Source organism: Adiantum capillus-veneris, chromosome 22 (assembly GCF_014529385.1).
Source record: "Adiantum capillus-veneris isolate H3 chromosome 22, ASM1452938v2, whole genome shotgun sequence".
Taxonomy (NCBI): domain Eukaryota; kingdom Viridiplantae; phylum Streptophyta; class Polypodiopsida; order Polypodiales; family Pteridaceae; genus Adiantum; species Adiantum capillus-veneris.
Window position 1 is genome coordinate 146,393,823 of NC_140952.1, and position 13,821 is coordinate 146,407,643.

The 13,821-nt window shown below is 45.0% G+C and overlaps 1 protein-coding gene and 1 pseudogene across 5 annotated transcripts in view; both read right to left on the reverse strand.

Moving 5' to 3' along the window:
* Positions 1–13,821, reverse strand: part of SWEETIE (HEAT repeat-containing protein) — a 208,129-nt gene that overhangs the window by 16,426 nt on the left and 177,882 nt on the right. For all 5 annotated transcript variants that reach the window (XM_086494844.1, XM_086494843.1, XM_086494845.1 and 2 more), the window contains 7 exons: positions 8,490–8,539; positions 8,302–8,401; positions 7,842–7,898; positions 7,683–7,750; positions 7,486–7,579; positions 7,139–7,365; positions 6,401–6,554 (listed from right to left, as the gene is read on the reverse strand). In XM_086494844.1, the coding sequence (XP_086350970.1) occupies positions 6,401–6,554; positions 7,139–7,365; positions 7,486–7,579; positions 7,683–7,750; positions 7,842–7,898; positions 8,302–8,401; positions 8,490–8,539 (750 nt within the window). The remainder of the gene's footprint in view (positions 1–6,400; positions 6,555–7,138; positions 7,366–7,485; positions 7,580–7,682; positions 7,751–7,841; positions 7,899–8,301; positions 8,402–8,489; positions 8,540–13,821) is intronic.
* On the reverse strand, positions 9,675–9,793 carry LOC147430389 (5S ribosomal RNA; annotated as a pseudogene).

The following is a 13,821-nucleotide window of genomic DNA, read 5'->3' on the forward strand; positions in this document are numbered from 1 at the left end:
AAGTACAAGCCGGTACTCCAGACTCTGCACATTCTCCAGGAAGCATGCCAAAGAATGAGCCCTAGCCTCATATTAAAAGCCCTTGGCCTAAAAAGCAGTTTACATGAAAAGCTTTCAAAATCAAAAGCTTCTGGTTCAAAAAGCAGTTTACATGAAAAGCTTTCAAACTCAAAAGCTTCTGGTCCAAAAAGCAGTTTACATGAAAAGCTTTCATACTCAAAAGCTTCGGGCCAAAAAGCAATGCCAAAAGCTGCCAACGTAAATCACGGAAATCCGTACAGCCTGCCACGTCATCATGCTAGCGCAATTTTCAAAAATCAGCCACGCTGTTGCAGTTTTAGGATTAGGGTTTCCAGAATTAGGGTTTGCAGGTTTTAGGGTTAGGGTTTTCAGAATTAGGTTTCAGCAGTTAGGGTTTTTGGAATTAGGGTTTCAACAATTAGGGTTTCTGGCAGAAATTAGGGTTAAGGTTTTCTACTCTCGGGCAACCACGTCATCACTTTGTGACACTTCTTCTGTTACTTGTTCTTCTTAGGGTTTAGGCCCCTCGGCCGGCATCTGTAAATTGGCTCAATTCTTTAGGCTTTGACACGTCAGCAGTTTGTTACATCTCCCCTTCTTGAAAGAGAGTAATCGCCCGCGATTACAGCATATCTGCAAAACAACTCAAGTTAGCTCAAAAATTTCCGAGGGACATTCCGAGGGACAATCAGTTTGCTCTTTTTATTAAGGAGTTAGCTTCTCCTTTCTGCTCTTTTGATCAAGGAGTTAGCTTCTCCTTTCGGCTGTTTTGATCAAGGAGTTAGCTTGTCCTTTCGTCCAGATCGGAACTCTTGATATTCTGGCGTAGTAAAATTAGCCATCACACCCAAACCGTACTGATCTTCCACGGGTGTCTTGATGCACTAAAATTACATACCCAGGCAATCTCATCCAATTAGGAATATTCAATAATTGACACATCACAATGCAACACAAATGCTCACATATGCATGTGACAAGACATAGAAACATAAAGTCGACGATGAACACTCCCCCCGCAAATAACCATCCAGGTCCGGGCCATGAGCTGTCCAACGACTCCCTCATCACTCGTCCCGCAAATAACCTAAAAAGGTCCGGGCCATGAGATATAGAGGCCTTTTACAACCAAATGCCCCCCAGACCGCAGCCTGCGTCGTTTGGAGGTGCTGAGAGTAACCACTGCTCAGACTTCTTAATACTCCTCCCGCATAACCATCTAGGTCCGGGCCATGAGTAACAACAACAATACTCCCCCGTAAATAACCACAAGGGTCCGGGCCATGAGTAAAAAAAACAGCACTTTTTAATCATTCAATACTCCCTCCGCAAATAACCACAAGGGTCCGGGCCATGAGTAAAAACAGCACTTTTCAATCATTCAATACTCCCCCCGCAAATAACCAAAAGGGTGCGGGTCATGAGTATGAACAAGCATTCTCAAACATCATTTCTCACTTCTCCACCCGGGAGTAAAATCACCAATCATTGAAACCAGTATCGAACCAAAGTCAAACAATTCAATTCGGCACCAAAACAGGTTCAAAATAGATACCATCCATTTCAAACAAATTCCAAACAGGATCACCAAACAAGATCAAACAGAACTCAAACTTGAAAAGCAATCTCGACATCAGTCGAGCTCGAAAAGTCGACTGACTTTCCATCTTGAAACCTGCACCAAAAATTAGGGTTAGGTTCCTTCCATGAGGCCGTAGCTGAGCACAGCATGGTCCATCAGCTCTTGGACAAACAATGTTTCTTTAGCGGCGATGGTAGTCCCAAGAGATAGCAATCACACCGAACCTCCAAGGTCATCTGATCGTGAAGAGACATCTACTGGGAGATGTCGAGAAACTTCAAGTTATAATCTGCTAGGGTTTCCATGGCAAGCATTTCAGGATACCCCACTCTGCCAGAAGTTGCACTCCGGAGGAAGATGTCAGAAACCATATAACTTCGGGCAAAAATTTTCTTGAAAGCTTGCCAAGTACTTGGAGTATGCTGCTTGGTAGCTGTAGACATCAACATCTGCATGGTACTACTTCTGAGAAAAACAGTGACTTGAAACAAATCTGGATCCTTCTCTTGCAAGTGATCTTAATTGGCTTATGCCCTGTAAGACACTGTGGTGAAGACGGGAGCGTGCCCGATGCGCGATGAAGTAAGGGTGGGAGTGGCTAATAAGTCCGGGTTGGAGGGCGAAGATACCTCAAATAAAATTCCAAAAGCTCTGTCTGCTCTTTTGTAGGACCGGTATGCTTTCAGAAAAGCACACGCTTGATGCTCTGATACCACTGTCACAAGGCGGGCACCACGTGCCAATAGAAAAGAACAGACTGAACAGACTTTTAACACTTCAATAACAACTGAACTGAGAGAGGGAGACGACACGCGATACGGAGTGGCGGAATTCCACCCCAGAGAGTATTGGACCCCAACCTTGGCGCCCCTTTCGGTATTTCTTTATATTGCATCATCAAAGTACAAGCCACTACTCTAGACTCTGCACCTTCTCCAGGAAGCATGCCAAAGAATGAGCCCTAGCCTCATATTTAAAGACCCTTGGCCTAAAAAGTTGTTTACATGAAAAGCTTTCAAAATCAAAAGCTTTTGGTCCAAAAAGCAGTTTACATGAAAAGCTTTCAAACTCAAAAGCTTCTGGTCCAAAAAAGCAGTTTACATGAAAAGCTTTCATACTCAAAAGCTTCTGGCCAAAAAGCAATGCCAAAAGCGGCCAGCGTAAATCACAAAAATCCGTACAACCTGCCACGTCATCATGCCAGCGCAATTTTCGGAAATCAGCCACGCTGTTGTAGTTTTAGGGTTAGGATTTCCAAAATTAGGGTTTGCAAGTTTTAGGGTTAGGGTTTTCAGAATTAGGGTTTCAACAGTTAGGGTTTCTGGCAGAAATTAGGGTTAGGGTTTTCTGCTCTCGGGCAACCACGTCATCACTTTGTGACACTTCTTCTGTTACTTGTTCTTCTTAGGGTTTAGGCCCCTCGGCTGGCATTTGTAAGTTGCCTCAATTCTTTAGGCTTTGACATGTCAGCAGTTTGTTACACGGGTGACAATGATCTTGCACATGACGGAGGTCGCTTGGAGGTGCTCCACCTTTGCGCTAGGCTCGCTTGCTCTATCGGCTAGAGAGAAAGTCGGATGGTGGGCTCTGCAGGGTCAGGCGAGGGGGCTTTTGGAGAGTCCCTCTGGGGTGGAACATGAGCCTCCATTTGTGTCTGCTGCTAACAGAAGAGCGGTAGGGATGAAGGCGAGGCCAAGCCTTGCTGGAGAGAGCACACCAAACCATGAAGGAGCAGTAGGGCGAGTCCTTCGAGCAAAACCGGGGGAGGGGGGGAAGGGTTCTTGGCTGCGGGCAATGAGGCAGGCAATGAGGGGAGGGAAAAGAGTGTGTGGAGGCTGAGGGCAACGAACGACGGGGGGAAGCGGCAATGGCGAGCAGCGGGGGCGAGGGGGAGTGGGCTGAGCAAAACGCACTGGCCAGGTACAGTAAGGCACAGCTGCAGGCAGGGGTAGGTGAGGGTAGCGTGCAGCGGGGCAGGCGTGCAAGAGATGTAGGCGAGGGGGGCGAGCGAGAGCAACAGCGAGCTTACGACCCAACACCACACTCGATTTTCCAGTGTCTTGAAAGGAGGGTTTGCTTCAATTGTTGCCTATACGATTGTCTGAGCGATTTTCTCATTGGCGGCCGATTACTTTGATGCCCGTAGTTTACAAGTTATTGGCTGAGTTGTTGATGAATCGGATTAAAGATCACATTCTTACACGACTTCATCAGGTTAAGTGTGGTTTCACTCCACGTGGCCAAATCACTAACAACTTGGGTAATGTTCTGATTGACATGGAAAATGCAAAATATATGCAGCAGGATGTACTTGTTTTGCAAGTTGATATTGAGAAGGCTTTTGATACTGTGCACTGGGATTACATTGCTACAATGTGGTGTCTTGAGTTTGGTCCTAAGTTAGCCAATATTGTTTATTTCTTGTATGCTCGCAATACGTCTTCCGAGATCCTTGAGGGCGAACTCACGGAATCTTAGCCTCTTGCAAGGTGGTACCAAATGTACTGTAGGTGGCGTATATGTACGTTGTTCTGTACAAGGAAATTTTTTATGTACGTAAAAATACGTACTCTTGTAAAAAAAACTCAATTTACCAAACTTTCTAGGACATTTTTGATAAAAAACAAGAGAGGGCAACAACTTTTAGAGACATTTAAAGACATGTTTTACAAGACAAGCATATACTGTGTAACTACTACAAAGACTCTGAAGTTTAGACAACATTGATGATTGAACAGGCATATCAAAGCTCAAATGAGAACTGGTTTGGTCGCCCAGAAGTCAACAAAAATGCATCAAAAACCCTCAGCCACGCTTATCTTCCAAAAAGAAAAATTTTAAAAGTGTCGTGTACAGATTGATCTGTACCGTACGGATCATACAATACGTCCATATGGTACGGAACGGATCCGTATGTATGTTTTGATCCTACCTTGGCCTCTTGGTTGTTAAGTTAGGCAGGGTTGTTCCCTTAGTGCATTGTCGTATGCTATTGCCACTCACCCGTTGATGCATCTTGATCATTTGACTTCTACCGGTCATCTTCATGGCTTGCAGTTACCCTCATGTCAGAACTTTATTCGGAAGGCTTATGCAAATGACTCATTGGTTTTGCCTCGCAATCACGAGGCTGATGTCCAAGTGATTATGGAGGCTTTGGAACTGTATGGGCTTGTGGCTGGTCTTAGAGTCAATTTTTGCTAATCAAAGCTTCTATCGCTTAATCCTTGTGATTGGCATAATTTGTTGTGGCCAGGTGAGATTGTTCCTCCGAATGTGCTCGCCAAGCATTTGGGGTATTCAACTAGATAGAATGTCACTCACGCTCAAAAAGTGAACTGGGTTATGCAACGATTGAATGTCAAACTACAATACTGCAAATTATCCACTTTGCCATAGCATGTTCGCTTGCAAATTGTTCAAAGTGTATTGATGGCTTATGTTCAATTCTATTTGCCATTGCTGCATTGGCCTTGTCATTGTCTCGCATGCTCACAAAAAAGGCCAACGTTTGATGTCGATGAGGAAACTTTGGACTCCTAAGCGCTTTGGTGGCCTCAATATCTTGGACTTGAGCAGGCATGCTCTTGCTAGGAAGGTTATGTTGTTGCCTACCCTTATGCAAGAAAATCAGCCATGGACTCTTATGCTTGCCTACTTGTGTCATCATGTTGTTACTCCCTCCTTTGGCCATTTGCAATCATCTTCTGGGAGGTCATGTTTGGCAAGATGGAAGGGCACATTCCTGGTTCTTCTTTTGCTCTTCCAGTTTAATTTCTGCTTGGAAAGATGTAACAAGTCATTTATCATGGCATGGTCGACGACAGCAAGAAGAGAATTCACTTCGTTTGGAGAGTCTTCATTGGAGCCAGGCATTTTCTCTTACTTTGGTTGACCGTTCGCCTCGTCAGACATATTTTCTCTCTTATTGTGGCCTTCGTGTAGTTGATGATGTGGTTGATGAGGTGGGCTACACCTTCCAGTTTCCTATTGCCGCTCACCGTTTTGGATAGGGTGTGCATTACCGTCAGCTCTGGAGAGAGCTTTAACACATGCTGGCTGACCTTTTACCCATTCTGCCTTTGGCTGATGGTAGCCACATATCTGATTGGAATTTCCGGGACACGCTTTTTGAGGCCATTTCTGACAGTAAAGTTTATGCTCTTCTTCTACCGCGGCCTTGGCTTGCTGACCATTGTAATGCCCTATGGCCCATGCACATCCTGGAGGGTGTGCTTGGTTGTTTCTGATCAGATTATGGAGCTATCTTTTGCTACTTCATGGTTCAGTTATCTGATACCCAGATGGAGGAGGTATTACCGCAGCGCTCTCATATTGTTTTGGGTTCTTGTATGGTGATCCTCACTCCATCGTATCCTTGCTTCATTGTTGATGAGCTTGAGCGCCGCCAGGAGATCCCTTAGCATTCTTAAACTCATTTGAGGAGCCTTTGTAAGCACCTTTGAGCCCTTACATCTATAAGAGATGAGGGATGGTAATCCTAGAATGTATGCACTGTTTGGTGACTCCTATCTAGCATTCTTACACTCATTTGATGATCCTTTGTAAGCACCTTTGAGCCCTTACATCTATAAACAATCAAACCTTTTTCCATTCTCAAAAGAAGCCAAGAGCTAGACACTGGCTCTCCCATACATACCCCTTACCGAGCTCTTGGAAGCTGTTTAATTTGCATTGACAAAACACCTAGTGAGCCTCGCTAAAACCAACGGAAAAAATCCTTCTTCGGTGAAATAGAAACACAGACATGCTCTTATCTACCATTGAGGCACTGACCTGATATGCCAGGGCAACAAGCTGCCCCAAATGATTGACTAGCCAGTCTCCTCTACAATTTGAGCCTGCTCTAAAATCTGCATCTTCCCTGGCAAGAACGAGATTGAAATGCCTATTGTCCTCTCCAACGGCATAGGGCAATCGACTCAAGCACCTACATACAAAAATGGGTGAACTGAATCATAGACAACAGTAATGTGGAGCCTTAGTGCAGAATTACAACATTGATTCGTGTCTCAATCAAGTAATTGGTTGTACAGATACTGACACTAATCACAGATGAACCCCCAGCTTCAGTCTGACACAAAACATCAATTCTTTCAAATCATACTCAAACATTGATTGCATGACCAAGATAGTGCCAATAAACAAGTACATATTGAGCAAAGAAGAGGTGCATACGTATAGTGGTTAACAGACAAACTCTGTTTGCATACCACCACTCAATGTGCTAGACTTGATTATAATCTTGTGTCCATTTTCCAACCCAGGTTCTATAATTATGCATAGTAATGATTAAATCTGTTGAAATTTAGAATTTTCCATTTCTTTTCACCTGTGTGTGACATCATAGCTGTATCTGAAAGCAATGCTTAGCAGTTCATCATCTCACTTCGCAACGATAGTCGAATGAGGATCATAGTTCACGTTACAAAGAATATTGTTTGATTTAGGTGTTTCCCTTCCATGTGACTGGGTTCTAGAAAGTGGTTGTGAGCAAGAATGAAAAAGCCATACTCAGCTGCAAATAATCGTGTGCTGTAGCGTGGTAGCTGATCTCCTTCTTTTAACTTGCTCTCTACTGCCTCTGACCCATGTTGCGAAATGCCTTCTCCATCCACCCTGCTAATCATCTCCTCTTCATCACCTCCAAATGAATTTGAAGCCTTTGGTGCTGTTTGAGATGCACCAAATACTACCCCACTGTTGTTACCCGCAGAAATTGTTGAGGAGGTCGCCAATACCTGCACGAGAGAAAACTCTAAATCACTGAACACTGGATTAAGCATGGCAGACATTTATAACAGGCAACTCTTGCAAGTTAGCGTGAAACTGCAGACCAGCAATACAACCATTATGCTTACCACTTTTTTGCACAAGAAAAGCCATCGAGAAGCATACATTGGGCATGCAGCCTCCAACAAGCAAAGCAGAGTTAACCTCACAAGCTTGATAATCCTAGTGTCAAAACCATAATAGGTAGAAATGAGGAAGCTCATTGGCAGTAAATTCATTAAATAAACTGAAAAAGCATTATTCAATAGTCACACGAGTGACAGACCCCCCATTTGTCTCTGTATCAAGCATCGCAAAAAGCTTTTCTTCAATACGCTCATCGATCATAGAGATCTGCAGCCATTGTGAGAGAGAATGCTTCAGATGCTTTCAATATAGAAAAACTGAGTGGACTCAAAAACTATTGTCTGAGTAGATGTCTTACAGGATCCCTCTCTGCCAAGTGGCGCAGAGTGGAAACTGCAGCCTGCCTTAAGGAAGGCTGCGAACAAAACAGTGTCTTAGTAATAAGTATATTTTTCAAGAAAGAGGTGTAAATGTACATGCATTCCATAGGTTGAGATCCAGGCCTGATGTTCCCAGAAGAGAAGAAAATCACCCAAAATTTCACAAGTGCGTTCCAGACTAATTATTTATAATAAACAGAATTCACCACAAATCCACCAGTTCACACAAATCAACCCTGTCAAACGACACACAAGTGCAACCCATACTATTTATTCAAAATAAAAAGAGAATTCGCCACAAATCCACAGCTTCACACAACCAATTACTGCATGAAAAAACTTTCACAATGACAAAAACAATAAAAAACGTTATTCTGTTTAGTACAGTGTATTTCAAAAGTTCATGCTATAAACCGGGCATCTTCAGATTCCAAGTACCTGCTTAGACCACAGTGTTGGTGTTAGTGTCTGTACATGGGTGTGGAAAGAAACTGCTTGCGGTGCGAACAACACCAGTTGCTGAGTAAACAGTACACTCCTGTAAGGTGTACAACACACATAATAAGCCACATGGCAGGACAGAACCATTTTATTTCATAAAAGAAGCTGAACCAAAAAAATCTTACTCTAACAAAGCTGCAGGGTCCTCTCCAAATGCTATTTCAGCTACTACAGACTGTTCAAAAGCAAAAAAGGTTCATCAATTGCAACATCTCTTAGAGTACTCTCCACCCCACCCCACCCCACCCCCCCAAAGCAAAAATGGTTCATTAATTGCAACATCTTCCAGAGTACTCTCCACCCCAACGCCACCCCCCCCACCCCACCCCACCCCCCGCTCTCTCTGCAGAGCTCGTCCCACACTCATTCGACCACTACTGGCACTCTCATCGACCGAGCATTGGAGCTACAGAGATACAGACGACCGCGACTGAGGAGAGGAGCTACACAGCATCGACGGAGACTACAACAGAAGATTCGAGCCATACTCTCTCGACATCCAGAGTGCAGATGAGGATGGATCCTCACCATTTCTTCCATCTTTGTTTCACACACTGTTACATCCAGTTTACCGGGTACCTATTGTATCAGCTGCTACACCCACGTAGTTTTAGATTGTAGTAGTAGTAGTAGTATTTTGTTCCACTTCTAGTTCTTTTGTACCCAGACATGGTATTAGATTCGCTATTTTGTAACTGATTGGTCTCATAGGTCATTTTGGCCTTTTGAAGACGTTAATATAACAATTCATTTCATTTCATTTCTCTCTCTAGACCACCTACTGGGCAGAGAGAGGGGCAGACCACTCAGCAGAGCTTAGATATTACCCACACCAGAGGCATGTTGATCGATCGGGCTGCTGAGCTTGGGAGATCCAACCGCATACGACTGGGGGGTACTCACAGCATCGACGGAGACCACGACAGAGGATACGGATAACTTTAGCTCAAGATGCGAGAACGCCCAGTACCAGTACTTACCATGGCGGACATCGATGCTATTCTACAGTGACCAATGCAGTGTATCCTTGGACAGCGCCCGATGCTGGACATCCTCGGACATGTGGGTGGGGGGGTGGGGGCGGGGGGCTCTTTTGGACCAAACGCAACATGGCAAAAGGAAGGGTGCAATGCTAGGACTTCCCGGAAGGTAACCCATCCCTGTACAGTTCTGGCCCAAGCAAGCTTAACTGTAAAGTTCTCATGGATCCGGTGTATTGGCAGGCACGATCACAAGGGGGTGGGCATTTGGGGGGGGGGGGGGGGGGGGGGGGGGGGTTCTATTGGGCCAAATGCAACATGGCAAAAGGAAGGCTGCAGCACCAAGACTTCCCGGGAGGTTACCCATCCCAGTACTGCTCTGGCCCAAGCGCGCTTAACTGTGGAGTTCTGATGGGATCCAATGTATTAGCGCTGGTATGATTGCACCACATTATTGAGGTCAAGCCACACGAGCTACTTAGATTCATGACAGTAACCATTTAGTCTTTATTTCATTTCATTTCGTTCTGTACCCTGACATTGTATCAGATTGTACATACATTGATGTTCATACACTCAGATTGTACTACCCACTGTTTCACCATCACACACTTCATAGTGCTACACAGCTCTGAGCTACTTAGATTCATGACAATAGCCTTTAGTCTTTATTTTATTTCATTTCATTTCATTTTGTACCCTGACATTGTATTAGATTCATCAGGATTTGTACCAGTTTGGTCTCATAGGTCATTTTGGCCTTTTGAAGAGGTTTAATATAATGTTTCATTTCAACCGTGCCATGTGTGAGAGCTTGCCTAATACTTGGAGCTTATCTACTATTGTACCTATCTTCAAGTCAGGAGACCCTATGGAGCACGGGAATTATCGCACTTATCATGATTGGACACACATTGGCACGGTTGTACGCATTCATTCTTAAGTAGCAGCTGAGTAGATGGGCAGAGAGGGAGGGTATACGCGCAGCCAGGCAGCCACGGTTCACGAGAGTTTTTTCTACTCTTGACCACATCTTGACACTCAAAGCCATTATTGAGGAGGGCTAATCACATGGGAGACGGATCTATTGTAGCTTTGTGGACTTCTGCAAAGCATTTGACAAAGTACCCAAAGCTAGATTGATGCGCAGACTATAGGAGATGGGAGTACCCATAGAGCTCATTTGGGAGATCATGGCATTATACAGGTCAGTAGTGGGGCATGTATGCACTTCAAAGGGCTATCTACATTACTATCGGAGTGAAGCAGGGTTGCCCGCTCTCTCTTACTCTATTTGGTATGTATGTGGATGCGGTTTCTGACTATATTGAAAGAGATTGTGATAGAGGTGCACAGATGGCAGGGACATGGATTCCATTATTGTTATATGCTGATGATATTGTGTTGATCTCCGACTCTCCGGAGGGGATGCAACATCACTTCGATGCTTTGCATAGGTTTGCCCATGAAAGTGGTTTGTCTGTCAACCTTGGTAAAACCAAGGTTATGGTGTTTAACACCACCCCACAATACTGAATATATAGCACGCAAGGATGGACAGGCTAGTTACATGTGGGTGAGGCTCAGGGGAAAGACGGGCAGATACCTCTACATTGCTATTTGTTACTTTCCTCCTAGTACGTCAGTATATGCATCACCTAAAGGACAATCCCCCTTTGCTATTTTGGATAATGACATATGGCAGTTTTCCAAGGATGGTGACATTATTATACTAGGGTATTCAATGCTAAGACTGCCCACCACCATACAATATTTTATGATACTTCCGAAGAGATGCTTAGGAAGCTCGATGTCACAGAGATGGGTCTATCCAGACTATCACAAGATGAGGAATACACTGAATATGGCAGATACCTGATAGATATCGGAACCGCACATAGATTGGCCATTGTGAATGGACTACAAAGATTTTCGACAGCGGTAGGCTTTCCTTGCTTTCCACACCGACATGGTGCCAACACAGTGGATTATGTTATGGCCCAACCAGGTCTCATTCCATTCTTTCAGGATTTCATGGTGGGTACTAGGCCAGTTGGAGTAGCACTTAATCATGCTATCTTGTCTTTCACCCAGTTGGAGGATCAAATTACAAAGGGAAGTGCTCATGGGTATTACCACACATAGACAGTCACGGATTATCTTTAAAGAAAAGGGCTTATCTATCTCAGCTAGAGCGGGATCTGTATCAGTTATTTATAAGTCAGGACTCAGGCGAAGCATGGAGGCTATTCCACGAGCATTCACCACCACCAACGGTCCAGCGGTCACCTCCACTGAGACATGGGGGGAATATGCCACATCTCTCTACACAGTATCAAAGCAACCACCTCTATCGGACCCACTAGAGACATGCCCGGAGACACGTTCTTCCTTTACTGCCGAGAGGGTAAGGAAAGCCATTGAGGAGAGCACATGATCATGATGGTCTCGTAGCAGAGCACTTCATCCATGCCAGAGATATGCTTGCAGAGCTCCTGGTTATGATGTTTAATCGAGCCATGTATGAAGGCTTCCCGGAGACTTGGAGTATGTCTACGATTGTGCCTATTTTCAAGTCAGGAGATCCCATGATTCCTGTGGATTATCGCACCATCATGGTTGGTGACACATTAGCTAGGTTATATGCATCCATTCTTGAGCAGGAGCTGAGTAGATGGGCAGAGCGAGAGGGATAAGAGCACCAGGGCAAGTAGGTTTCAGGAGAGGTTTCTCCACTCTTGACCAGATTCTGACACTTAGAGCTATTATTGAGGAGGGTAGACACCATGGCAAGAGGATCTATTGTAGCTTTGTGGATTTCCACAAAGCTTTTGACATAGTGCCGAGAGCCAGACTTATACGCAGACTACAGGACATGGGTGTGCCTACAGAGATGATATGGGGTATTCTAGCTTTATACAGGACAGTGATGGGGCGGGTACGCACCACTGAGGGAATGTTTGACATGGTCCACTCCACTATTGGAGTAAAGCAGGGATGCCCCCTATCCCCAACTCTTTTTGGAATGTATGTGGATGAGTTTTCGGACTATGTAGAATGTCAGGGGGACAGGGGGGCTCAGCTAGTAGGGACATGGATTCGCTGTTACTATATGCTGATGATATTGTGCTGATTTCTGACTCTCCAGAGGGGATGCAACGTCATTTGGATGCTCTGCATGCATTTGCTCGTGACAGTGGATTGTCTGTCAATCTGGGGAAAACCAAGGTTATGGTGTTCAACACAACACCACAGTCGGTGAGGAGGTCGGCACCCACATTTACGTATGGCCAGGAGACCGTGGTAGTCTTCGGTGGATTGGTGTTTTCACTAAGGAGAGCATTAGAGACTAGACTGACGAGAGCATATGCAGCTTTGGGAGGACCGGAGAGGATGTGTTCGCAGGTTCAGTTTCAGGAACCGCGAACAAAGCTTTGGCTTTTTGACACTCTAGTGACTCCAGCTATGCTCTATGGAGTTCAGGTGTAGGGACCCTCAGTAGACCACCATGGGAGATCTGGCAACGCAGATGGATGGAGATGTATGGAGAGGCCTGTGGTCTCTATGATCGCTCGGATGATTCGGGCTAAGGCCTCAGTACCACATGAGATTATCCGAGCCGACTAGCCGCCGCCCTCCCCCCCTTGTGGTGGAGGCATATTGACTAGATCAGTATCCTTCAAGGCAATACATCATGTTGGTATGGATAGATGACAGCATGGTTTTAGTCGCATGGTCTCAACATGGATAGATTGCCTCCGCTTCAATACTCCCTGGATGCACCCTCCCTGTCTCTCACACGGACAGAGATCACATGTCTCGAACGGGATTCCACCAGGATTTGCTCCAAGACGAGAAGAAGGAACGAGGGATGTCTTTGTGAAAGACCCCAACACGCTGAGATACATGGTTGAACCAGAACCAATGAGACCATATCAATTGGCCAAATGTGTCAAGAAGAAGTATGATGGGTTAAGGGATCCATACGTACATGCATCCTTGTTCAAACAAGTGTTAAGAGCCGAACAAGTATTTTATTTTCATACACAGTATGAGGGATTTGGCTTAACCTTGGAAGGGATAGCATTAAATTGGTTCCAACCGTTGGACAAAAATGCCTTCCCAAACGTTGAACAGCTGTTGCAAGAATTTGTTGTGGAGTTCTCTAAAAGGGGTATCAAGCATAACACAGTGTCCCAAATATATGCATTCAAGCAAAAAGAAGATGAGAGAGTGAAGGAAGCATCGCTACGCTGGACAGCTTTGTGACTAGGCCCGCATACATGGATACACACTTATCTCATGGGATAAGATGCGCTATTGGACAGATACGCACATCCTCACATCAGCTCCAGATCAAGACTGGCTGTTTTCGAGGGGTACCGGCAAGGGCCAGGATATATCACCTATGTAACTTAGAGCCAGAGACAAAGATGCACTACACATGTCACTGCCCGGCATACTATGAGATACGCAG